This window comes from Rhyacophila brunnea, unplaced genomic scaffold (genome assembly GCF_057557595.1).
Source record: "Rhyacophila brunnea isolate RB1 unplaced genomic scaffold, BYU_Rbru_1.0 scaffold_1, whole genome shotgun sequence".
In the NCBI taxonomy this organism is placed as follows: domain Eukaryota; kingdom Metazoa; phylum Arthropoda; class Insecta; order Trichoptera; family Rhyacophilidae; genus Rhyacophila; species Rhyacophila brunnea.
In genome coordinates, this window is record NW_028232751.1 from 60,462,588 (window position 1) to 60,487,737 (window position 25,150).

At 35.2% G+C, this 25,150-nt stretch overlaps 1 protein-coding gene across 2 annotated transcripts in view; it reads left to right on the top strand.

Moving 5' to 3' along the window:
- Positions 1 to 25,150, top strand: part of LanA (laminin subunit alpha) — a 133,823-nt gene that overhangs the window by 14,122 nt on the left and 94,551 nt on the right. For both annotated transcript variants that reach the window (XM_085947598.1, XM_085947607.1), the window contains exons 2-4: positions 2,265 to 2,411; positions 23,597 to 23,724; positions 24,965 to 25,073. In XM_085947598.1, coding sequence (XP_085803724.1) covers positions 2,265 to 2,411; positions 23,597 to 23,724; positions 24,965 to 25,073 — 384 coding nt within the window. The remainder of the gene's footprint in view (positions 1 to 2,264; positions 2,412 to 23,596; positions 23,725 to 24,964; positions 25,074 to 25,150) is intronic.

Sequence of the window (25,150 nt, forward strand, 5' to 3'; positions counted from 1 at the left end):
AGTAAGAATATTGTTTAATATTATTATTATTTTGATAGTTAAAGATTTTTGTAGTCTGTGTTGTGTCATTTAGGTCCCATTAGAAATATTGAACTACGCGTTTTTTAGGTTGTCCCGTATTTTGTTCCTAAATACCGATTTTTTTTTAAAATTTCATATGGTTAAAATGTCGATTTCGGAAAATAATTATCTGACAACGTTGCCATATCTACCTACTTACCTACATACAGTTAAACTCGCGAACACTATGAAAAAGATGTAGGTACCTACCTAAGTAAGCATTTATTAAATTTAGTCTAGCTATAACAATCAACTTGCGATTGCCTGGATTATAATCGCGTGGAAGAAGCAGGCCTTAAGCAGGCTAAAAACCATTTTTATTTTAAATTTTGGTATTAAGCTGAACCCCTGAACAAGTTATTTGCTCCGTTCCGACATACTTACCTAATTCAGCCCCAGTCCATGCTAAAAATAAACCTGAAAATTTGAAATGTACCTACCTACCTAACGGTGGCGAAGGGTGGAGGTAGGCTGTTAAGATCCGATATAAATAGTGCACACTAAGTGACAGCCACGGTGGTCGCGCGGATTGCACGTTGGACTATCACGCCGTGGGTCTCAGGCTCGAATCCTGGGTCTGGCAAGTACACATATTGTTTTTCAATTTGTGTGTGAGTCAGGGTATGGACCTAATAGGTTGAGCAAGTGGCTGACATCCATTTCTCGTAAAAAACAAAATCTGTTAATACAAACCTCTACTCTGTGGAGGCCCATATGATCCAATTAGGATCGGACATGGTCGGGAAAAAAAAAACTTTGTCAGGCATACGTATTTCTTTTCATTAAATTTAGACAACAATAATTTGCAGAGTGTTGGTTAGTTTTTAAAAATCAATTAAACCATACCTATACTTACCAACCGTTTAAGCATGCTATGTGCGATCCGATTGCACACTTTTTCAGTCATTTGTTTTCGTTGAATTAATAATACATTTAGTTTTTCAAACTTCATTAAGCCCTGCTAACCAAACCATAAGAGATAAAAAATATTCTATATCTATAAAATATCTTAAACTATGTGTGATTTAATGGCATAAGTTATGTAGATGGACAAATATTTTTTGACTATTATCTAATAATGGCTTGGTTTACGAGCTTACTTAATTTTAAAAACTAACCAATACTCTTAGATACTATTTGCATTTTAGTCTAAATTCAAAACAAACAAGTATGACAGACTAAGTTTAATGTGTACTTACTATTTATGTCGGATCTTAACAGCCTACCTCCATCCTTCGAAAGTGCTACCCAGTCATAGATTCAATAACCTAGCATTTTTTTTTTAAATAAATCTAATTTTACACATGTATAAATTAGTAGATATCATTATAATAATTTAGGTAGGTACCTACCTTCTAAGATGCTGAATCCAGATTGAGACCTTTAATTTCCCTATATTATTTTTTTTCTTTTGACCATGTCCGATCCTAATAGGATCATAATAATATGGGCCTCCACGGAATGGAGGTTTTTGTATTAACATATTTTTGTTTTTCCGAGAAATGAATATTACTCATTTCCTCAACCTATTAGGTCCATAATTTGACTCCAAACACGAATTGAAAAGCAATATATTGAATTCATGAATTTCGCCAAAATCAGATATGAAAATTGAATTAATGTTCCTATTGAATCTAATAAAATTGGAGACCGTATAGTATAGACACGGTCATCTCTTTCCGATAGAAAGCTCACGGCGAACTGTGCCACGGTGAAATGTTTTACGTACAATTTACATGTACCCAAAAAAAGAGGACGTCTGGGAATCCTAGTCTCAGCTGCTTATACAATCTCGGGTCCTTGCTTAAATAATTAAGTATTGTAGGTATGTCTTGTTGGCGTAGTAACTAATAGAGCAAATAGAGCGACTACATACACAATGTAATAAAAAAGGTGACATAACAATGTATAAACATATGTAATTGTGTGTGATACCAATGCCTACACACAATAATGTAATCAAATTCTTCCTTGTCTAGCCTTGGCTCCTCTACCACATTCCTGTAGGCGGTTGCCTGGAATCTTTCATGATTATGTATCAGCTGACCCATACTGATAATAAAGTCATTTAAATACAATAATATTTTATATCGACAGTACCTATGTGCTGTCCGAGATGCCAAGAATATTCAGTAATAGTCAACTATTTATTTATGTATTTGATTTATCAATTTAATTAATAATGTGCTTTTTTTGTTGTGAAGGAGTGCGATTACTGCGATCTGAAGAGCCCGGATAAGAGACATCCCCCAGACTTCGCTGTGAATGGTAAAGAGAACTGGTGGCAAAGTCCACCTCTGTCAAGAGGAATGAAGTACAACGAAGTCAATCTTACCATCGACTTGGGACAAGTAAGTACTTACTATTCATGTTGAAAATAATATAGGTACATATGTACCTTCTACTAGTATTCACATTTATTACGATGTGGACTATTAAGACCTGCACTACATGAACAGAGTGTTGATGTCGATTCTTTAGACGTTACCATATGGGCCATACCTAGGGTTCACATGTCAATATAAAATTTATAAACTCTGGTAGGCTGGGTAAAAGTTCTTAAGTCGCGTTTTTACGAAAATAAGGTGTTATTTCCAATGTGTGTAATGAATTATGCTCTTTACATTTTGTCACATGTAAGAAAAATAAATATATATTTTAATTTGTAGAAATAGCTTAAATTCAGAAAATCATTTTTAAAAACATTGAATATAAACACAACATCAAAAAAATAATTATACAATTACAATATAAATAATATCTTATATAAAAGAAATAAAAAAGATACACCAATTAACTTCTAATCAAAGTATTTTGAAAACTGTGATTTATTTCAAAACCAATTATCTCAACTGCAACCAAACTGACTTAAGCACTTTACCCCGAAATCACGGAACTATCGTATCGAAATAACTCGTATGCGAGATTATTTTAGGTTATCGGAAGAAAAGCATCGCTTCAGTATAATACCAAGGAGGCGGGGTTAATAAAATGTAGCAGCGCATCTATTCTATACACAAGACTGCTATCGGCCGCAATCGGCGGCTATTGAGGGTAGTTTTTCATATGTTTGTATCAAAGTATGTATTATAATTGTTACAATAAGTTAGCCGTCTAAACCAGGGATATTCAACCTTTGTATACCCACCGTCCACTATTGTATCTCTGTTATTAGGAAAATTTTCTAACCGCCCACCGGTTCCATAGTAATGGTGATTTATAAAGTAGGGAAGTAACTTTACTTTATAAAATTTATAAAGCAGAGTTACAGCAAGTGAAAGCATATAATAATAATTACTTACATACAAAATACTTTATGTTAGACTTTCGCTAAGTTTGGCAGAATAAATCTTTATAAAACAACTTACTGTCGTTAAATCTATCTTTTTATTTATATTTTGCATACATACAGGATGAAGTCTGATGAAATTACATTTAATTAATTAAATTATTAATGAGATCCCTGAGGCTGATGCAAAATGCGGAGGAATTTAATGAAAACCCCTACCGCCTACCATGAAAGCTGGAACGCCCACTAGTGGGCGGTAGGGACCAGATTGACTACCCCTGGTCTAAACAGTAAAACTGTCTATCTCGCTCTAAAATTTAGCACACCCAAGAGAGGTGCTGTTGAAACATTGCACTTATTGTATCAATTACAGCTAACTTATTGTAATTGTTACAATAAGTGGTAGTTCTTCCATACGAAACTACCCTCGATAGTTACCGATAGCGGCCGATAGCAGTCTTGTGTATAGAATAGATGCGCAGGTGCCACTGACTTCCACCTACTATTTATAGCTTCGCATACAGAATAACGCAATTTCCGGGTACATTCCCCATACCCAGACACTCCGCATTTCGAGATTCACAGGGATTAACACATGGCCTGCAGGTAACTAAGGGTTGTTCACTTACGAATTATTGCGAGTTGTTGCATCCACAAGTGGTTATCGAATGCGCGTGCGTGGCTTAGCGGTCATACTTATTAGGAACGTTAGTGTTCGTTTGTGCTGTCCGCGTTGTCTTTTCTTTCAGACATGGCGCATCGGAATATTAAAGCAAACATTGGATGTCCCAGTTAGGTACTTATAAGTGCCACGTATTTTCCGGTGACCACAGGTCTTAAGTGTCGTAGAATGCCGAGAGGAGTTGGGCCAAGCCGTTCATAGGCTGTTTGACAACCAAATCATCCTGGTCACGAGGTCCTGTCGAAAAATAAGAAAAAATAATATTGTATTTTTTTCTGTTTCTGAGGGGGGGTCCGTAGTGCAGTGTTATGTTATAGCAGCGTTTCCCAACTGGTATTCCGCGGAACTCTTGGGACTATCATATAATCAAAAATTGAAGAACATACTATTGTGATATAGGAATAGGAATAAAACTTGTAACACTATTTTTGGAATAAATTAGTATTGTATGAAAATATTACTTAATATCATAATAATAATTTAAGGGTAGCTGATGAACCCCTATACACCACGCGACCCATGTGTTAGGAACCAATAATTAAAATTTATTCATAATAGTGATCATATTATTTATCGTGTTGCAGTGCATACCTACATCGGATTTTGAAGGTTTTTCTGTCCGGTAAATAAAGAGTCTGGTACCTACTTATTATTTAATTAAAAGAAAAACCTTATAATTTTTATTCAGCGACTAAATTTAATAAGGGAACACTGCTCTTTAAGATTTAGGATAAAATAAATCAGTTTTCAATTTTCAATTTGGAGCGGAGTTCGGAGCAGGAGCACGGTGCAGTGGAGCAATGGGATTTTACCCGGAGCCGGAGCACTGACAATTTGTAGAGCTCCACTGCTTCGGATGTTTTAACATGGAACATGTTTTACTCATAATCTCCGACGCAAAAGCGGTACGAAAAATAGACGTAGAATAACTATAGACGTGCAGCCCGCCCGCGCAGTGCTCGTATGTTATTATTACTTCTTTAGTTTTATTATTGAAATTACATAATTTTCAGAAAAGTAAAATTGTTTGGATCCTTTAGATTCGGTTACTTTGACAAATTAATTTTCTTTCGAATTTGGACAACCAGCATTCAGAAAATCGGTAGGCATAGCATGTTCCATGTTTAATATTTTTTTTATTATTATTAAATTTTCGCTCTAAACATGATTCTAAGGCGTAAAACCCACTTAACGCAGCAAGTGGGGCTCTCGCACAAAATTTCACAAGTGGCGCGTAAATCATCGAAAATACAACGTAATCAAATACGCCAGCGCACACTGGATTTGACGACGCATTGTGCCCGCCTGCCCCATGAGTCATCGTTTTTTAGGTTCTCAGCGATACGAATTAACGAAAATACAACGTAGTCCATTCATTGAACACGGCTAGCAAAATCACGCTCCTGGCAGCGTCGTCGATAGACGGGCGAGAAGCCATTATTTAATAACAGTGAACTCTTTGTTTAGTTATTGCGTGTCCGATATTTCGCTGGTATAATAATGTCATCGTGAATATTAATTACAAGCCCCGAGAAATTTAATAATATTTTTATTGCTTTGTTATGAGAGACGCTGATAATAATAATTATTTTGTGCTCCTTGAGCCCCTTATTACATAGGTGAAGGGTAATGCGCGGGTGGGAGGGGGCCTACTTCGTAGAGAGCGCACCGAGCGCCGCGTTGGTGGGCTTTATGCCTAAGTGAGAAAAAGCAGATAATGATTTGCTATCGGAAATTTTGTTAAACAGGATTAATAATGAAAATGATAAATAATAAACCGTATTTTCAAACTACTTATTATTTAAAAATTTTAACTTTTAGATAATTAATAATTCTTATATATTAAAACTTTTTACCCGGAGCGGAGCAATTCAAAAAAGGTCCGCTCCAACCCTCTGGTTTAAATGATGATACAAGGGATAGTGCCTAATAAAATCAGTCAATATTTTATAAAATCGCTTTTGTTTTCTTTCTGTTTATTTTTGTTGTACTGGGCTGGTCGACCTGCTCCGTAAGTCTGGGCCCCCTCCCCATTAGCCACCTTCCCTGTGGTGGCCATGGCCTATACACTATAATTATTAACGTCTACTTTCGATAGTTTATGCCACCAATTCATAAAAATGTTTAACAAAATATCTAGGAATTTGTTGATTTTTTAAAAAAAAAATCCAATTATACATCAGACGTGGGAAAATGCGGCTCCCAATATCTCTTGATAACAATATAGGTATTTTCTTTCCCCATTATTTTGTGTTTTCTTTCTCATTTTTTTTATTTTCTTATTATTTTTCTTACTTTATATAGCAATTACGATTTGTGTTGAAATGTAATTAAATATGTGAATTTGTGTATTTTTAATACTACGTGAGAACGTGACTTGTGGCTCTTTATATAATGTGGCTCTCGTTGACCTCATGTATGCCCATTCCTGGTATAGGTACATAGTAAACTTAAAATAAAGGACTTAGGTACCTACTTCGATTGTAAATAGTTATAAATATTATTCTATGGGCATCTGTATATTAGTTACCTATGTTGTTTACCGCACTACACTGTTGTACCTAGATGTGATACATATTATTTCTATTTTGAAATTCTCTCATTCCCGATTTAGATTTGTTATGAGAGGGGTAAGGTTCACGGAATGAATGATTTCTTCAAACTCCCGGATGTCAAAGACCCTTTTGTTTTTATTTTAGCTAGGCTTTTTAAGTTCTTACCATATTTCCGTTACGTATTCGGATTTAATAGTTTGTTTAACTACCTACTGAAAACTGAAAGTATTTTTGGCACAGTTCAATGACTAGGTAGAATTGAGAAATCTTGAGAAATTATACTCTTAGCAAATTAGTAATTTGGTAGGCTACTTTAATATTAAGGTACTTATACTTAATTAAACTTTGTTTGAATCAGAATAGAGAGAAACATTTTAATAATTATTAGAACCGGTTTTGTTCGTTTAGGCTTAGACTTTCGACCTTAAGGGGATATCGCCAAGAACTACAGTCGAACTTGGTTATTACGAGGAAGATGGGATCGACTGAATTTGCTCGTTATAAGCATTACTCGTTATATCGTTATATAACATTTTTCGCGCCACGTTCTATTTAAGCATAGAACATAAAAAATCTGAAAATCATCGTAAAAATCCCCGAAACAAGCATGGCATTCATAAACTACAAAGGAATTTGTTTATTGTAATGAGCCGCCGGCGCTGGTAGGTACCCACTAACTTTACAAAGCCTGGATTTTTATATGCAATTTCAACCATATTATGCGTGGACACCAGGAAACTCAGAAATAATGGGAACTGAAATACATAACGGGTAAGGCGATAGCAGGTAACCGACTCGAGTAAGGAAGAATCCGGGTTAAACTTACACACGTGTAAAGAATACGCTTTACATCCAATACTAAAAACTGCTCTCGATTTAAGCATTTACGCTCGTTTAATGTTGGTGTATTACACACACTATTGCCCATGCATAATGCGTGCTTCATTTCCGTAAGACATTCACAAATTCAAAACCCTGCATCAAGATGCGGCGTGTTATAGACTATCGGTATTCTATTTATTGTCTGTTCTGTGGTGGACACCTTTTCAATGTTGTCGGCGAAAACACCGATTAGGTACCTACTTGGACACTTAACTACTGTCATAAACGTAATCCGATCCCGGCGGCATCGGTCTAGTTAACTGCCCGGTCGGATTTTATTGCTTAGGGTCGAAAATGTTGTTTTTAAACGATCGACACATTAACAGTATTGCTCGGTATACCCGAGCAGTAGGTCGTTATAAAAATGAATAAATCTATGGAGAAAATCATAAACTAAAATTTCAACGAATGTTTCCCATTACATCCGCGATATCGCTATTTCCGTGATCGTGATAACCAAGTTCGACTGTATTAAAAAAATGTTCCATGCTTATAATATTAATTCTAATAGATAGTGCTATCATATGTAGAGTGTAGACTCTACGTTGTAGACGAATCTGAGACACGCACCCGGTGTCCATGAAGTACCAAGTTTCGGAGGTGAGGATTGATAGCCACGACCACACTCTGGTCTGGCGTCATGATTTTTCGTGCATCTGTATAATATCGTCCCAAGTAGACGAATCACAAAAGAAAGTGCGTCTCTCCAATTATGATACGGATTCGATCACACTACGCATCCCGGCATCCAGCGGAACCAGAGCCTGTTTCAATGAGACTCTTGATTTGATCAGCCCATATATTTTTCGTCTCCGACTTCACGAATCTTCTACGAATATTAAGCTTGATATGTAGGTAGGTACCTCATATTAAAAAAAAAAAAAACGATCAACGGAATGGTGTCAGTGACGTCCCATGGGGGAAGACAGATTAAGCGTCGCTTGGAGGCGGCAGTTACTCGAAGGGAAGCAAATCGAGTAGAATCATTTGGTATAATATATAAATAACTACCTAAACTGAGTAGGTACCTACTTAATAACGAAAATACCTTTCCTTTCAAAAATTCAGCTCACTGGTTGGAAACAAAATATATTAATTAGCATAAAAAGGTTTAACATGACTTTAATTTTTTGTCGGGTTCGCGATGTCTAGTTTACTTCCGTTGCCCTTTGACGTCATTGCTGATGAGAAACGACACCAGCACTGATGATAAAAAATATTGTATAAAAAATGCGGCGGCATTATGGCGCTGCCCAGGGGCGGCATTTTGTCTAGGGACGACACTGGACGGTGTTAAAATTATGTATGGTTTAATGGCATAGTTTTAGATATGTTATAGGTAAACGAATATTTTTTTACTATTATGTACTATGGCTTGGATTAGACAGGGCTTAATTGAATTTTAAAAACTAACAAACACTATCTACACATTGTAGTATTAGTATAATGAAAACAAATACATTTGACTGACGAAGTTTAGTGTGCTCTATTTATGTTTGATCTTAACAGCCTACCTCCACCCTTCGCCACTGTAGTACACGGTGTGTAGGTACGAATAAATCACGCCGCTCATGGTATGTATGTATAAAAGACAACGACACCAATAAACAGTTGGGCACCATGCATATTTTTGAAGTCAATGGTACCAGCTTTAAATAATATTTGAAGTCAAACTGCACCTCTCATCTACCTTTAAGACGCTAGTACAGTGCCATGGGAGTGAGAAGTTGTATCCACGACCACTTCCGGGCTGTCACCATGATTTTTCATACCATCATTTCAGGTAGATTAATCCGCCGTTTATATCACATTGTGCAGGCGAATCAGAATCGCGCGTGGTGCCCAACAAGACAGTGCCAAGTTACGGAGGTGAGGAGTGGGAGCCTTGACGACTTCTTGCCATGAGTCATGACAACATAACTTTTCGTGTATACTATAATTTCATGTAGACGAATCACAAAAGAAACTACGTTCCTTATAATGTATAGTATACAATACTCAACTCCAGTCTCCACTTGGATTAACTAGGTACACTCAGGTAACACAGAAAAGATTAAAAAATATCTGAACATAAGTGTAGATTTAAATTGATCAGTAAGGGATGTGTGCACGTACAAAGAAATAAATTGTTTACTTGAATTTGGCGGTTCAGATTTGGAGTCAAAAACGACTTCACGGCCTTGATTTTAATTATCCCATATGTTTGGGCTTAAATTTCTTGGAAAATGATCGTTGGAGCAGGTTTTTTGTGTGCATCGTTTATCCTGGCAAAAAAAAACAAAAATAACTAATGGGCCATTTATTAGATCAGGTCTCCGCAAACTTTCTTATTCATTAAATTTCATATTTTAATTTTGTTTCGTTGTTAGAAATATTTCATGTCTGTATACGTAGATTGGTTCTTCTTCTTTACATTACAGTCCTGTAGAGTTTTGGCAATAGGTACATTAAAAAAAATCTTCGAGTTCGGACTCTATATCGAGCGAAGGTTCATTCTCAATAGTCGAGAGTCAAGAGTATAGTGGACGATGTCCATCATACAATTTGACCGAACTTCTATACTTGAGTAACTACTAGACTCAGTGATTCCCAAAGTGTGGACATATTCAAAAAATGCCAATTACGTAAATGGATACCCCACATCTTAACACGAATGAATCGATTTATGTATTGCAAATGAATGAACCTGTATGAACGTTTTAGGAGTCATTCGATGATGGTCCATGAAAAGAATAAACTTCACAACATAATGTTTTTTTTAACCAGTATGTGACATAGTAGGTAGGTGGTTGTATTGTGTTTTTTAACCGGTTAAGTATATTAATATTTTCGCATCGTATTTTAAATAGCTTTTTTATTCAAAACATTCAAATTGCAAATATATGCAGTGGCGGCTCTAGCATCTTTCAATAAGTGGGATCAGACGGCGTGAAATATTTAATAAATATGTACCTATTCAATATCAGTCAAAACGTATAATTATTATATTTTTATTATTATTTTGAATTATAACAATACTTGTATGTAGAGTTGGGTTTCGGGAATTTCCCGACGGGAATTCTCGAGAAATTTTCGGGATTTTCCATCCCGAATCTCGAGAATGGAAATTTTTAACATTTCGGGAAATCCCGGATCTCGAGAATCTTATCTCGGGATTCTGGATTTCTTTGTTATCAAATATTAATTGAAAAAACGATTTTCTATATGGAAAAAGTGGACAGAAAACACAAAATTCAAGGACTGAACGGTGCATTTAACACAATAATTAAGCCAACGTCGAATCAAAATGACTAATGAGCGCAATTTTTGCAACATTAGGGAATTTTGTGTCTCACAAACGTATGCGATATTCAGACTCAGCGATTGACAGTCTGTGTTTTTTGAAATCCTATTTTAATGTTTTAAATTATTTTTGTTTTCCTACCTCTATTTTGTTTGTCTTAAAAAAAATCATATATTTTTGGAATTTGTCTGTTTTTACACGGACTTTAAAAATTTTGTTTTTTTGAAATTTCCCGATTTCTTGAGAATTCTTTTCTGGAAATCCCGATTCTCGAGATTTTCCCGGGAAATACCCAACTCTACTTGCATGTAAGCATTATGTAAGTAATTTATTTTGTATAGTGGCTGTTGTAAAGCAACAGCTATAAATAACTCAAAGAAAACATAACTTTTGTAGCTATTACTAATTAATTTCTGTCATCTTCTTGATTATGGCATTGAATATTGCGCCTAAAGCACTGTCTTACCGAGAATTGAAAAAAATGTGGAGGAAAGGGAATGCCATTATTTTCACTAATTATTTTTACTTTTACTCACACTTATTTCAAGATATTTTTCAATTATTATATTGTTTATAAATAAATCATTAAAGTAAGCATTTTATGTTTTATTGGAAGTCCGATGTCCTAATTTATTTTAAATAATATAAAAATATTATGTATGCTACGATAAAGGACGATGATAAAATATTATAAAGAAGGAGTATGTAGGTATAAGTAGCTCACCAGACAATTTCAATTTCTGAAAGTACCTCACATCATTATCGAGTTTGAAGACCACTGCTCTAACGCATAAGCTTAAAATCTTTGCGTATAATAAATTATTAAAATAATTTTGATTAGGTAGTCTAATGATTTTGATGTGTATAAGAAAATGCATAACTTATACTCATCGCTCAATTTTATGTCGTCAGTGTGCTATTGAAATTTAATCGAATTAGTGTGTACCTATTCGTCAGTAGTAATATCGTATTATCTTTTTATTTCCCGTAAATATGACAAGTGTGTTTTTTTCTCTGATCTCTATTATATAGCATTCCTCGTTCCAAACGTCACCTTTCGCCACTGACAAACTCAAGTAAAGGAGTCTCAAAAATTGGTTTTGAATTAACTCCACAGTCCACAATAGAGTCAAATATACTTACTGTATGTTAACTTTTAAACCGACCATTTTATTGACCTTATAGCGATCCGTCCTGAAATATATGCTCTAGAATAAAGTTGTCTTAAGATAGTCTGAAAAGTTTTGGAATCTCTCTTCTGGGGCTTGAAAAAAATCATGTTTCGTTGAATATTTATCAAAATTACAGATTTTTAACTATATGTTAAAAAAATAATGTTATTAATTAAGATGATATACGAAAAATGTCAAAATTGATAAAAAATATCAGCAATAAAGTTATGAAAAAAAATCTATACAAACTGCTTTTCATACAAAATATCTAATAATCTTATTCGCGTAAATTCAAGCGTCTACTTTATACCTATCTACCCAATAAAGAACACATTTTTTTCTGTGGCATTATTACAAAAAAAGTCAAATATTTCGTTTATCAATCATTGTGCAAAGCCAGCAATCGCTCGTTGTATCAATAAAGTGAAGCGTTTTGTTTGAAATGGGATAACCATATCTTGCAAGAAGTCACAACGTATTCGGTAATATTATGACATCACAGCATTGATAGACTTATAATAAGTAATAAAAATAATATAGGTATATATATATAACTACATGAACCAACAAGGTTTGAAATTTTAAAATTTCAAAAATCGTATGACTACAACTGAAGGGTTCACTACAACAGCGCTCCGCAACTTTTTCTCAACCACAGCACACTAAAGGTATTCCTAGAATTCCGCGGCACACCACACGTAAAACAATTTATACACCAAAACATGGACCCCACATCCTGAAGTAGACCTCCAGGCCAGGATCTTTGGCGGGCCCCCCTACCTTTCGCTAAGGTTAAATACAGTGTAATCCTCTAAAGTAGCGTTTTCCAAACGGTGTTACAGGTAAAATTACTAAGACTTTTCAGTATTCTATATTTATTAATACATAGAATTGTTAAGTTTATATGATTCAACAGAAAATTTAAAAACGTGATAAGTATATAAAAAGTTCTTTTTATCTTGTAATTATTTAATTTTTAAGTAAACATCTTATAAGAGTATTGTTGTCAATAGTAGTTGACATTATTGTGATCACTGATCACAGAAAAAATAATAAAACAAAAGTTGTCATTCAAGTCCGAAATTACCACTGCATAAATGATGATTGTCCATACTGACGCCACTGTATAAAAATGTTATTCAGGATATATAGGTATATAGCGCCTAGACTCTGGAGATTCCTTGGTTGCACAAGGCAGTGACGCTTGGGGGCGGCAGTTACACTAAGGGCGAAAAATCGAGGTGAATCATTAGATATTATAATATATATAGAAATAGCTATCTAAACTTAGTAATAACGGAAATATCTTCCCATTAAAAAAAATCAGCTCATTGGTTGGAAACAAAATGTATTAGGTAATTAGGTAGGTAGGTACCTTCTATAAAAGTTTGAACAGGACTTATTTTTTTTTGTCGGGTCCGAGATGTCCAGTTTACTTCCGTTGTTCTTGGACGTCACGTTCTTCGTGAACAGCAATGACACGTGGAAATTGGCGAATTACATTTGAATTATAGGTAGGTAGGTATATACTTTCCTAATTTAAAATGTATCCAAATATGTTTGCCAGTTACTTGCGAGTTTAGGAAGTTGTCACATGTATTTTTAAATGTACCTACCTATCTGAAACCGTAGACTCGCAATATTGTCTGTTTAAGCAGAGATGGCATTTAAATTAGATTTAGTGGTATATACCTATTATACAACACATTTATTAGATATTTGAGTCATGAAAGGATGATAAAAAGTACTGTATAAAAAAATGTGGTGGTATTTTGTCTAAGGGCGTCACTGGACTACAAGGCGTTTATAATTGAGGTTTTTTTTGATAGAATTAAATGTCTTTTTGTCATCAATGAAACCCAGGTAAAGTGGTAGTCATTATTGGTAGGTACCTACTTGAAAAAGTTGCATTGGTACACGATTGTAATTATTCCAAAACAATTTTAGACATTATGTAAATATGAGACAGGTAGGTACTTATACATTCCTACATGCTTACCACTAGATACTATATAGATACTCTTACTAGAAAAAACTGACATTAATTTATAATTAATAATTTATATTACAGAAACATTTTAATAAAACCACAACTAGCCCACCAAGTAAGCAATGCAGGATGGATGACATGATTATATGTGTGGCGGTGCAATGACATCATCCGTTTATTCCAGAGACCGAAATTGGCGCTCTAGGTTACAAGATTTCCTTTTTTTAACATAGTTTGTGCCGGCGACTTAATTTTTAATGTGCTCCAAACAATTCCCGCGCGACATTTAAAGTGCTGCGAAATGTCAGAAGGCGTTATGTGTAGATAGATATCATTAAAATGTAAAATCGTAGGATATTTGAACATCCGCTTGTTAAATTGTTATAGGTCAACACTGTACACTGTACATTATCGAGATTGCTAAGGCAAAATGGAGTAAGCGACGAGTAACGAATGGAACACAGGAGTTAAATTAAATATATATATTATAGGCATGGCCCCCACATCCCGAAGCGGGTCCTCAGGCTAGGTTTTTTAGCGGGTCCCCCTACCCTACCTATCGCTATGGTTAAAGGCAGTGTGACGCTCTACAGTGGTGTTTTGTAAATGGTGTTTAAGTTTAAAAAAAAACCCCTTGTGGGGGCCATGATTTTAGGTATATTAATTGGTTTCACCATCAATACCACGAGGCGAACGACAGCGCGGAAAGTCTTATTAGTTATTTTCATGATGCTTGCTTGTATCAGTGTCGATGAGTGGAGGTAAGCTATTGAGATCCGACATAAAATAGTTCACATTAAACATTAAACAATTTACAGATGGAGTTGGTTAATTTAAAAAAAAAACAAATTAAACCCTGCCTAGCCAAACCATAATAGTTTTGGTATGCTTTGGGCGATCTGACAAAATTGTGCACACTTTTTCATTCATACTTAGGTACATTTAGGTATTTGTTTTCGTTGAATTAAGAATACATATTGCACATGTAGTTGGTCAGTTTTTTTTATAATTCATTAAGCCCTGCTTAAACCAAGCCATAATATATGTAAAAATATTATTCTATCTATAAATTATCCAAAATTATGTGTGATTTAATGTCATAATAATTATAGATATTTTATAGATAGGCGAGTATTTTTTATTATTGGGTTTCGCAGGGTTTAATTAAATTTTAAAAACTAACCAACACAATCTGTAGATAATTGTAGTTTTAGTTCAATGAAACCAAATAAGTTAACAGTGGAACCTCGATCATCTAAAAACGATTAGTTTTTCCGCATTGATCGTTTCTTTTTGGAGAGGCCCTTAAAAACGATAGATCGGGGTTCCACTGTACCAACCTGGCAAAGTTTAGTATGCACTATTTACATCGGATCTTACCAGCCTACCTCCGCCCTTCGCCACTGGTTTCTAGGTACATACGTAACATTGACTTTGATCTTCCAATGGGTGTATCATGTGAAAAATAGGTAATACCTAAAACAAATGAGTATAAACCAGTGGCGAAGGGTGGAGGTAGGTTGTTAAGATCCGACATAAATAGTGCACATACAATTTTTTCATAATAATATGCCTTTGTTTTTATTGAACTAAGACTACAATTTACGGGTGGTGTTACAGGGGTTGCACTTTTTTATACATGCTTATTTGTTTTCGTTGAATTAATAATGCATATTACACATGGTGTTGGTTAGTTTTTTTAAAATTCATTAAACCATAATAGAAAAAAATATTTTTCTATCTATAAAATATCCAAAATTATGTATGATTTAATGTCATAATTTTAAATATTTTATAGATGGACGAATATTTTTTGACTATTATCTTTTATGGCTAGGTTTTCACAGGGTTTAGTTGAATTTAAGATTTATGAATGAACACCATCAGTAGATAATTGTAGTTTCAGTTCAATGAAAACAAATACGTGTAACTGACAAAGTTGTACCATTTACGTCGGAATTTAACAGCCTACCTCCACCCTTCGACACTGGTATACACATGTACTTAATGGCCTGTCGCTTAGCTTAGAGTTATTTATTTCCAATTTCAACAGTTCAATTACATTTTTTCAAACAAGTTGAATGACCGGACTTAAATCTGAAATATCCGAGAGGAGCTCTTCCATGTTGTATCTCAGACATTTGCCTAAGTATTCAATACCTTCTAATCTTAATAAATCATGCAAATGTAAAACGCTATGCGTTGCAGATGTAGAACATCAGATATGTACATACTATCTTTAGGTACAAGTTTGTGAACATGTTGCAAATGTTTGAAAACGAATGATAACAATTTTGAAACCAAATAGATGCACTCATAACCCATTTTCGTCAATAGTAGGTAGGTACTTATTGACTATTAATTTCACAATATTTCTTTATGGTATAATGTCAACACCTTTTACCTATATACCCACATAATATTCTTGTAGTCATCGTCTGCCTGATTTGCCTACGTAAAACTCTCCAGTTGTTTGACCACACACCACGCAGGGATGATGACAAGCTAGAAAAACTCGAATAATTTTTTCATTAAGTTGAAGTCGAATAAAACGGAAAAGAGCTATGTGTACGGATCATGGCCCCCACAAGGGGGGGACTGATAGGGCTCTAGCCTGGGGGCCCAGCATGGCGAGTCAACCAAACAAGTGAGATAAACACACATCACTAATTTGCTCTAATAGTAAAAAAGTATGAGGTAGAGCCGCGGATAAGGCTGATTTCCGACGGCCAAGACATCCAGGTCAGGATCCTCAGTCATGAGATTCGGCGAAGAAGAAGAACATTGATCTGTAAAACAATACAATAACAGAACAGCGTGCGTAAATCATACTCTTAGGCATAAAGCCCATTGACGCAGCGAGTGCGGCGCTCGCGCAAAATTTCTACAAGTGGCGCGTAAATCATCGAAAATACAACGTAATCAAATACGCCAGCGCACACTGGACTTGACGATGCCTTGTGCCCCGCCTGCCGCATGAGTCACCGTTTTTCGCTTCTCGGCGATACGATTTAATGAAAATACAAAGAAGTCCATTCATTGAACACGGCTACCAAACTCACGCTGCTCGAAGCGTCGTCGTTCGACGGGCGAGAAGTCATTATTTAATAACAGAGAAGTCATTATTTAATTTTATTCCGTGTCCTATATTTCGCTGGTTGAATAATTTCGTCGTAAATATTAATTACAAGCCCCGAAATAATATTATATTTTTATTGCTTTGTTATGAGAGACGCTGTAATAATAATTATTTTGTGCTGCTTGGGCCGCTTATTACATAGGTGAAGGGTAATGCGCGGCAAGAGACGTGTGATTATGGTTATGTATAAACGCTTCATACGCCGACTTCGCCCGCTCGACGCGTTCTATGGGCACTATCACTTACGGGTACAAATGCGAGATTTTCAAATACATGGTTAGGGCGGCGAAGAGTGGGATCCACGATCACTTGGACTGGTATCATAGCTTTTCGTCCAATGTAGACGAATTGCAGAAGAAACTGCGTATCTCATATTATCCATACGAAACTGGGGCGTGCGCGCGGCACCATTTAATCTACCAATTTACGGAGTGAGTTACTGATTATCGTCTAATGTAGACTACTCAAAAACAAAACTGCGTCCCTAATATTAGTGTCTGGAAATTTGTATGTATGCAGTTCATCGTATCACACTTCACCGTGAAATTGTGTATCGGAAATATATGGTCGTATATTAAATACCGTCCAACCTCTTTGGGTCGTATAATCATGGCCCCCACAAGGGGGGGGGCTGACAGGGCTCAAGTATGGGAGCCCGGGCTCAGGAAGGGCCCAGCGTGGCAAGTCGGTCAAATAAGTGAGATAAACTCACACAAATCATAATAATCACAAATTTGCTCTAATAGTAAAAAAAAGTCGCCTGCTTCCTTCAATAATGTTATTATTTAAAATTATGTGGTTGGACGATGCAATTTTTAATTGTGTATCTATACCCGACAACTCCATTATTCAAATGGATGTATTAAAATATACTATATAGCCATTGTAAAGAGCCGATAGGTAGGGGGGCCTGCCAAAGATCCTAGCCTGGGGCCCCGCTTCAGGATGTGGGGGCCATGCGTATAATACTGAGATAAAATTCACGTCTAAATAAAACACGGTTCTTGTCGGGTTACAGGAAGCCAGCGGCAAACAAATTTTGAAAATAGCCGATAAACTAGATTACTTGTTAGGTTAGGTTTTTCATTCTTTAATTTTGCCAAAATCGGCTATGAAAATTGGCGCGGTTTCCGCCTGGCTTCTTGTAAACCAACTTTTACCCAAAACACTACAAAATACGTAATAAAAACTACCGAAATACAGAACAACACGTAATTTTTCCCTCTCTTTCCGATAAGAAGCTCACGTATGGCCGTATATTAAAGACCGTCCAACCGCTTTGGATCGTATAATACTGACATAAAATTCATGTCTAAATAAAACACGGTTCTTGTCGGTTTACACTTTACAGGAAGCCAGCAGCAAACAATTTTTGAAAATAGCTGATATATTGGTTTATTAAATTTGTTAAGTTAGGTTAGGTTTGGTTTTCATTCTTGAATTCATGAATTTTGTCAAAATCAGTTATGAAAATTGAATTATAATGAATAATATGTTCACATTGAATCTTATAAAATTGGAGACCGTATAGTATACGGTCATCTCTTTCCGATAAGAAAGCTCGCGGTGAAATATTATTTTACGTACAATTTACATGTAACCGTTGGGAACTAGGGCTTTCATTGAACCCATCAACCACCGAAATCGGGTTTGTGGTTTTCTCAGAACTTCTTGTAGCGTACAGAATTATATTATAATATATACGTAGGTATTACTACAGTGGCGAAGAGTGGAGGTAGGCTGGTATTGTTTAGTTTCTTTTAAATTAAAGAGGGTAGGCTGTGGAGATCTGACAAAAATAATACACATTTTGTCAGTCATATTTATTTGTTTTCATTGGACTAAGAATACAAATTGCAGATGGTATTTTAAAATTCAATTAAACGCTGCCTAACCAAACGTAAAGGCGTAACACATGAAAAGTATTCTAGTAGCTGTAAAATATCTAAAATTATGTATGTTTCAATGGCATATTTTAGATATTTTATAGATAGAAGAATATTTTTTATCCAATATCTATTATGGTTTGCTTTAGGCAGGGTTTAATTGAATTTTAAAAGCTAACCAATATCATCTGCAATTTGTATTTTTGGTTCAATGCAAACAAAATTGCCGGGGATGTATATTATATGTTGGATCTCAACACCCTACCTCCGCCATTCGCCACTGGCTATTACAATGTGTATTTTGTCTTAATTTATCTGTAACACATGAGACTATTAAAATATGTAAGGTCAGACAAAACACACACATAAACGTAAATTCTTAATTTGATAAATAAGCGTGACACGCAAATAAGAGTTCGAGAGAGAAAACAAATGATTGGATACTCTCACAATAGTTTGACAGATGACTAAAAATATTGACAGGTGGCACTGTCATTTTGTATTTTTTTTCTAGTCGATACTAATGGTATTTATAGGTAGTTTTATCGATTCATTTTACTTTACTTTGTAGATGAGGTAGGTTGAGCTACTCACATATTATAATACTTTTAATTTATAGTTATACGTATGTAGAGATAGATATATTGTAAGTACACATAATTGAATATTAAAAATATCAAACAATGAATGTGCTCTCTTATAATCTAGAACGGACGTTGACACTATCTGCCATAAGTTCAGAGTTTAATATTTTTTTTATCTTATCACCACCAAAGGATGTCGGGGGCGAAACAGCATAGCATCAACGACTAAATAATGATAATATTAATAATGCCCACCAGTGTTACCATATTTTTGTTTCCGAATTATAGTACGAGGTCCAAGGAATTTATAGTAGGTGCAGTGTTGCCATCTTTTTCTAGGCTGATTATAGTACAAAGGTGTAACAATTATAGTATTTCTAAAAAAATATATAGTACAGGAACATTTTTCGTCTTGAATCCTTTAAAATTCTAGTATTTTGGTATATTTGGCGTAAAATTATAGTATTTTACATTTTTCGCATAATTAAAATTATAGTACACTATAATTATAGTACGGTTGGCATCACTGAGTAGGTACCTACTTCGGGAAACATTTTAATATGCATTGTCTTGAGTTGAATATGTAGATATTGGTTTTTGTTACTCACAACAAAATATAACAGAAAATTTGAGAAAAAAAGATACCTACCTCTTCCGACCAAAAAAAAAAAAAAACTGTCAAATTTGAAAAATCCTGTTGGTTTTAAATCAAGTGGAGGGCTTTTTTAAAACTATTTTTCTCAACTCATTTTCCTCTATTATAAAATTATAGTATTCTCAATGAATTACAGTAGGTACGGAAATATTGAAATCATTGTAAGGTGTAAGTGGGCACATCTTACATCTTAAAGAAAAAAAAACCTTTTCCGAAATGCAAAGTTATAGTATTTTGGGCGTAGTATAACCTACCCTTTAAATATCGTATATAGTACGCAGACCAAAATTATAGTACAATACTATAAATCATAGTACGGTTGGCAACATTGCCCATTTATATATCGCGGGTGTCCAACCGACGGCCCACGAACTGAGCACTGGTTGTTTCGAAAATTAAGGTCTTTTTTTTCAAAGGTTTTTTTCAGGGTTTTCCAAGTTTACAATAAGATGGAGTGCCCTGTTCTAAAGTCCATCTAGAATAATTTCGTAGATATGTCGATAAAAATTGACTCTCTGTTTCTAATTTTAAATACCTACATAATTTAAATTTCATCAAAAAAGATTAAATTCAATTAATTTGGATAAAAAATTATGAAACCGCTACTTTTTGATTTAATTTTTTTTTTTATATAATAATTCTTTTATATAATAATTATATATAATATTATCAGATAGGTAGTACGTGGCATTGTTAAATTTCAAAAGTTGTATTGTTTCGACGGTTACATGTAAATTGTACGTAAAGCATTTCACCGTGGCACAGTTCACCGTGAGCTTTCTTATCAGAAAGAGATGACCGTATACTATACTGTCTCCAATTTTATTAGATTTAATATGAACATTAATTCAATTTTCATAGCTGATTTTGGCAAAATTCATAAATTCAATATTGAAAACCTAACCTAACCTAACTTAATCTAACAAATAATCCAGTAAGTATATCTGCTATTTTCAAAATTTGTTTGCTGCTGGCTTCCTGTAAATTGTAAACCAACAAGAACCGTGTTTTATTTAGACATTATAAGGGTAAAAGTAGGTACTTCCTTAATAAATATTATAAGGGGTTCGTTGTGTTGTTGAAGGCGAAACTATGGCGAGACCTGAGCCCGTACCTGGCACACCACAATAGCTCACTGTACACTGATAGGGTTACGGGAAGCCGCATATACCATTTTCAGTGCAAGCAAGACTACTGTGTTGAACAGGGTTTAGCAAGAATAGCTCACTGTGGTTTGATAGGGTTACGGGAAGCCGCATATACCATTTTCAAACCAAGCAAGACTAGTATGCTGAGTCAAGGCCAAGCTGGCCCAAGGTTAACTGATTTGTTTGAGGCTGCGTAGCGCCTTATATTCCCAACCAGGCGACCCTCTCCTCGCCGTCCAGCTGAGACGCCGGCGCGCGCAGGTAGGGAACGCCTCGATGGGAGGCGCCCGCGTGGACTGTAGGCGACGGCCGCGGTGCGAGGGAGAAAGTATTCGGTGCGAGTGAGAGGTCCCGCGCTACAACATGAATTTTATGTCAGTACTATACGACCCAAAGAGGTTAGACAGTCTTTAACTCATTCGCTGCTGACTATATAATGATTTTTTAATTAGCACCTTTAAAATGCACGTTAATTGGTCATTACGCGCATGTGCGTCTTCAGTGTCCAAATTATTAATATACGGCCATATATTTCCGATACAACATTTCACGGTGAAGTGTTTACAGGTTTCCGGACACGCTATTGACACCCCATATATCGGTCGAGACTTGTTCAGTTGTGGTCGGTATTTGGTGTTTGCAATTATTATACAGCTTACAAAATTATTTCCTGAGATTGGTCTCTGTAATGAACCCGAAACATCGAGGAAGTAATGAAGAAGAGCATATGATGACAGCCGAAAAACCAAATACCCACAATAATGCTAGTACCTCTTTCGAGACTAGTGTCTATCTCTGACAAGTCATAGATAGACACATTTTTCTACAACCAATAATAAGAACCTTCAAAGTTTTGATACAATCTTAATATTATATAAATTCTGATTAATAAGAGTTCTGTAGCATTCGATACGATTTCGGTTTAGTATTCCAGGATTCGTCTTAATGTCTGTGGATACTGTATGATATTACTAATTTAATTAATTGAACGATCGTAAATATTATATCATATTTTATAAGTAAAAAATCAGTAAGAGACAGACCATGCATTGCTTATATACGGCAAATAAAGTAGGAAAATATATTACCATTTTTGACAGCATATTTAGTAAAATATTTTTTTTTCGCCTGCTGCGCTGAAAAACATTACATCCTCAAATCTTTAGTGGTAGTGCGTATCAGATGTCTAAAGACTGTTTTGTCTGTTTAAGGTAAATAGTTAGATATAAAATATTAGGTATATAACAAAAAACTTGCACAATGTAATATTTTTGTAGTTCATAAACCTTTCTATTTCGTGCGTTGCTTGTTACTGCAAATTACTTTTTGGATATTCACGCAAAATATATATACTTATATGGGAGGCTGGATATTTTTGTAAGAATGCAGCGATGAAGATGGCATGTGGAAAGGAAGGTACAACCAAGAACTCTATGCATGTACAAGAGGCTCCACTTCATTAGACTGAAAGGTAAAAGAACGGTCGGGAGATCTAGACTATGGTGTTTGCGCTGTGTACAACGAGAGACCATGGCCTCCACATCCTATAGCGGAATCCCCGGCCAGGATCTTTGGCGGGCCCCCTACCTATCGCTAAGTTTAATGGCATGTGTGACGCACAACAGAAGCGTTTTCAAAATTGTATTAGAGGTAAAAGTAAGGGCTTTCGGTTTATTTTTAGTGATTTTATGTAGTTTTAAAACATCTACTTGAATTATTGAATTGTCGAGTATCAACACAAAACATCTTACAACTTCATTTTTTAAATGTTAATGTCTCTTTTGTGAAATAGCGCTGCAGGCGACTTTTTTTACTATTAGAGCAAATTTGTGATGTGTGTTTATCTTTCATATATGATCGACCCGCCACGCCGGGCCCCTCTTGAGCTCGGGCCCCTAGGCTAGATCCCTGTCAGCCCCCACCCTTGTGGGGGCCATGCAAGAGACACAGTATCCCCGAGGCCAAAGCAGTGGAGGTTACACGTTAGGTTGTAGTCTGTACAATGTTTTACTGCTACCAACCATTGTTTTTATCAAATCCATTACCATATGATACTTTATAGTGTGAGTGTAGTATACAAATATGGTGGTGAATATAATTTGAGTCATTTTTTGAATCATGCTCACCTGTTGGAGCCAAAGATTGCTCTATTCAGAATCGAACACTCTCCTATATCCCGCTCAAACCGAAACCGCATTTTATCTGTTCATTTTTCTTGCATTATATTAATCCTTTGCTGATTTCCTAATGTTGTTTTTCTTTTGATTTCAGGAATTTCACGTCGCTTATGTTTTTGTAAGGATGGGTAATTCACCTCGTCCAGGACTTTGGGCTCTAGAGAAATCCTCTGACTATGGAAAAACGTATACACCATGGCAGTATTTTTCGGATTCTCCTAAGTAAATAATATTATTACTGGATTATTAAAAAATAATTTCTTAGTTGGTCAACTGAATGTTTATTACATATTGGTAGATTTAATAGGTACTTCTTTGCAGACATTTCTGATGAGTAACATGGACAAAGTTTAATGGATATGGTTTGTGTGTAAACTTGCAGTGCATTCGACATACACTAACATTCTGGTTAAGATATTAAGTACCACTAGTGGAACCATTGCAACTCAAAATCTTTTTAGTGGTTTTGGTATAGGTTCTCAAAATAAAGGTTCGATTCCAAAATAATAATGCAGTTTTCAAATTATCATGATCCGGTTCTGATTCCATTGATAACTCTGGTGGGAGGTGGGCACCGTGAAGACATTTCTTTTATTTTGTTAACTGTCAATTCATGGTGGAACTGCATTGTATTGTTGTTTTAATTTAATAAAGTTGCGTTTTATTAAATTAAAACAACAATACCGTGAAGATATAATATAATTTAGAAAGTGCGAGATTCAATCATACTGATTTTTATCTCCCCAAATACTCATATTTGTAACCAATGACATATTAAATGGACAACTCACTTCATACCGGCGCGCACGAGAAATTGTGCATGAAAGTCATTCACAGATGTATAGGTAGATGTCACGTGACCATATGACGTATCCATTTCCATTATGCGATACAAGCTTCGAGAATTTATAGTAATATAACCTTTATTGTAATGGCGTATTAGTGTCATGACTCATTGCATTAGAAACAGATTCTCGGTTACTTACGACTTCTCGGAGATTAGACGCAAGTGAGCCCAGCGCATCACAGGCGACTGTCCAATGGTTTCTGTCATTCAATTGCATTGAATAAACATTCATCAGTATCTTAAAATGGCATTTTATAAATAATAAATAATACTAACACATGAAAAGTGATATCCCATCTTTCTTGGAGTGTTTAGTAGATTTTTTTTACAATTTTTAACTAGGCACATTGGCATTTTGTAACACAATAATAACGGTGGAGTCGAAACCTGACAGTCAGAAATTTTGTATGGGCAGACCCAGCGGTGTCGCCAGACCGCTTGCAAGCAGAATGTTCATTTGAGCGTAGGATACCGATATTAAAATATGAATTTCGCCATCCGGCAGACCTGACACAAAGTGAGTGTCATTTTATTTTCTAGATGCTTCGTCCATATTAATGTCATTGTTTGTAACACTATGGATGGTTGGAAACTAATAATTATGTTATGTTTTAGTGACTGCGAAACTCATTTTGGAAAGGAAAGTTTGCTACCAATCACCAGAGATGATTCTGTCGTGTGCAATATGGAATATTCAAAAATTGTACCATTGGAGGGAGGAGAGGTAATAATAATAATGATATACTTACTGTTTAATAAAGGGTGGAAATTAATCACACAAATCACATTAGTCAAATTCAC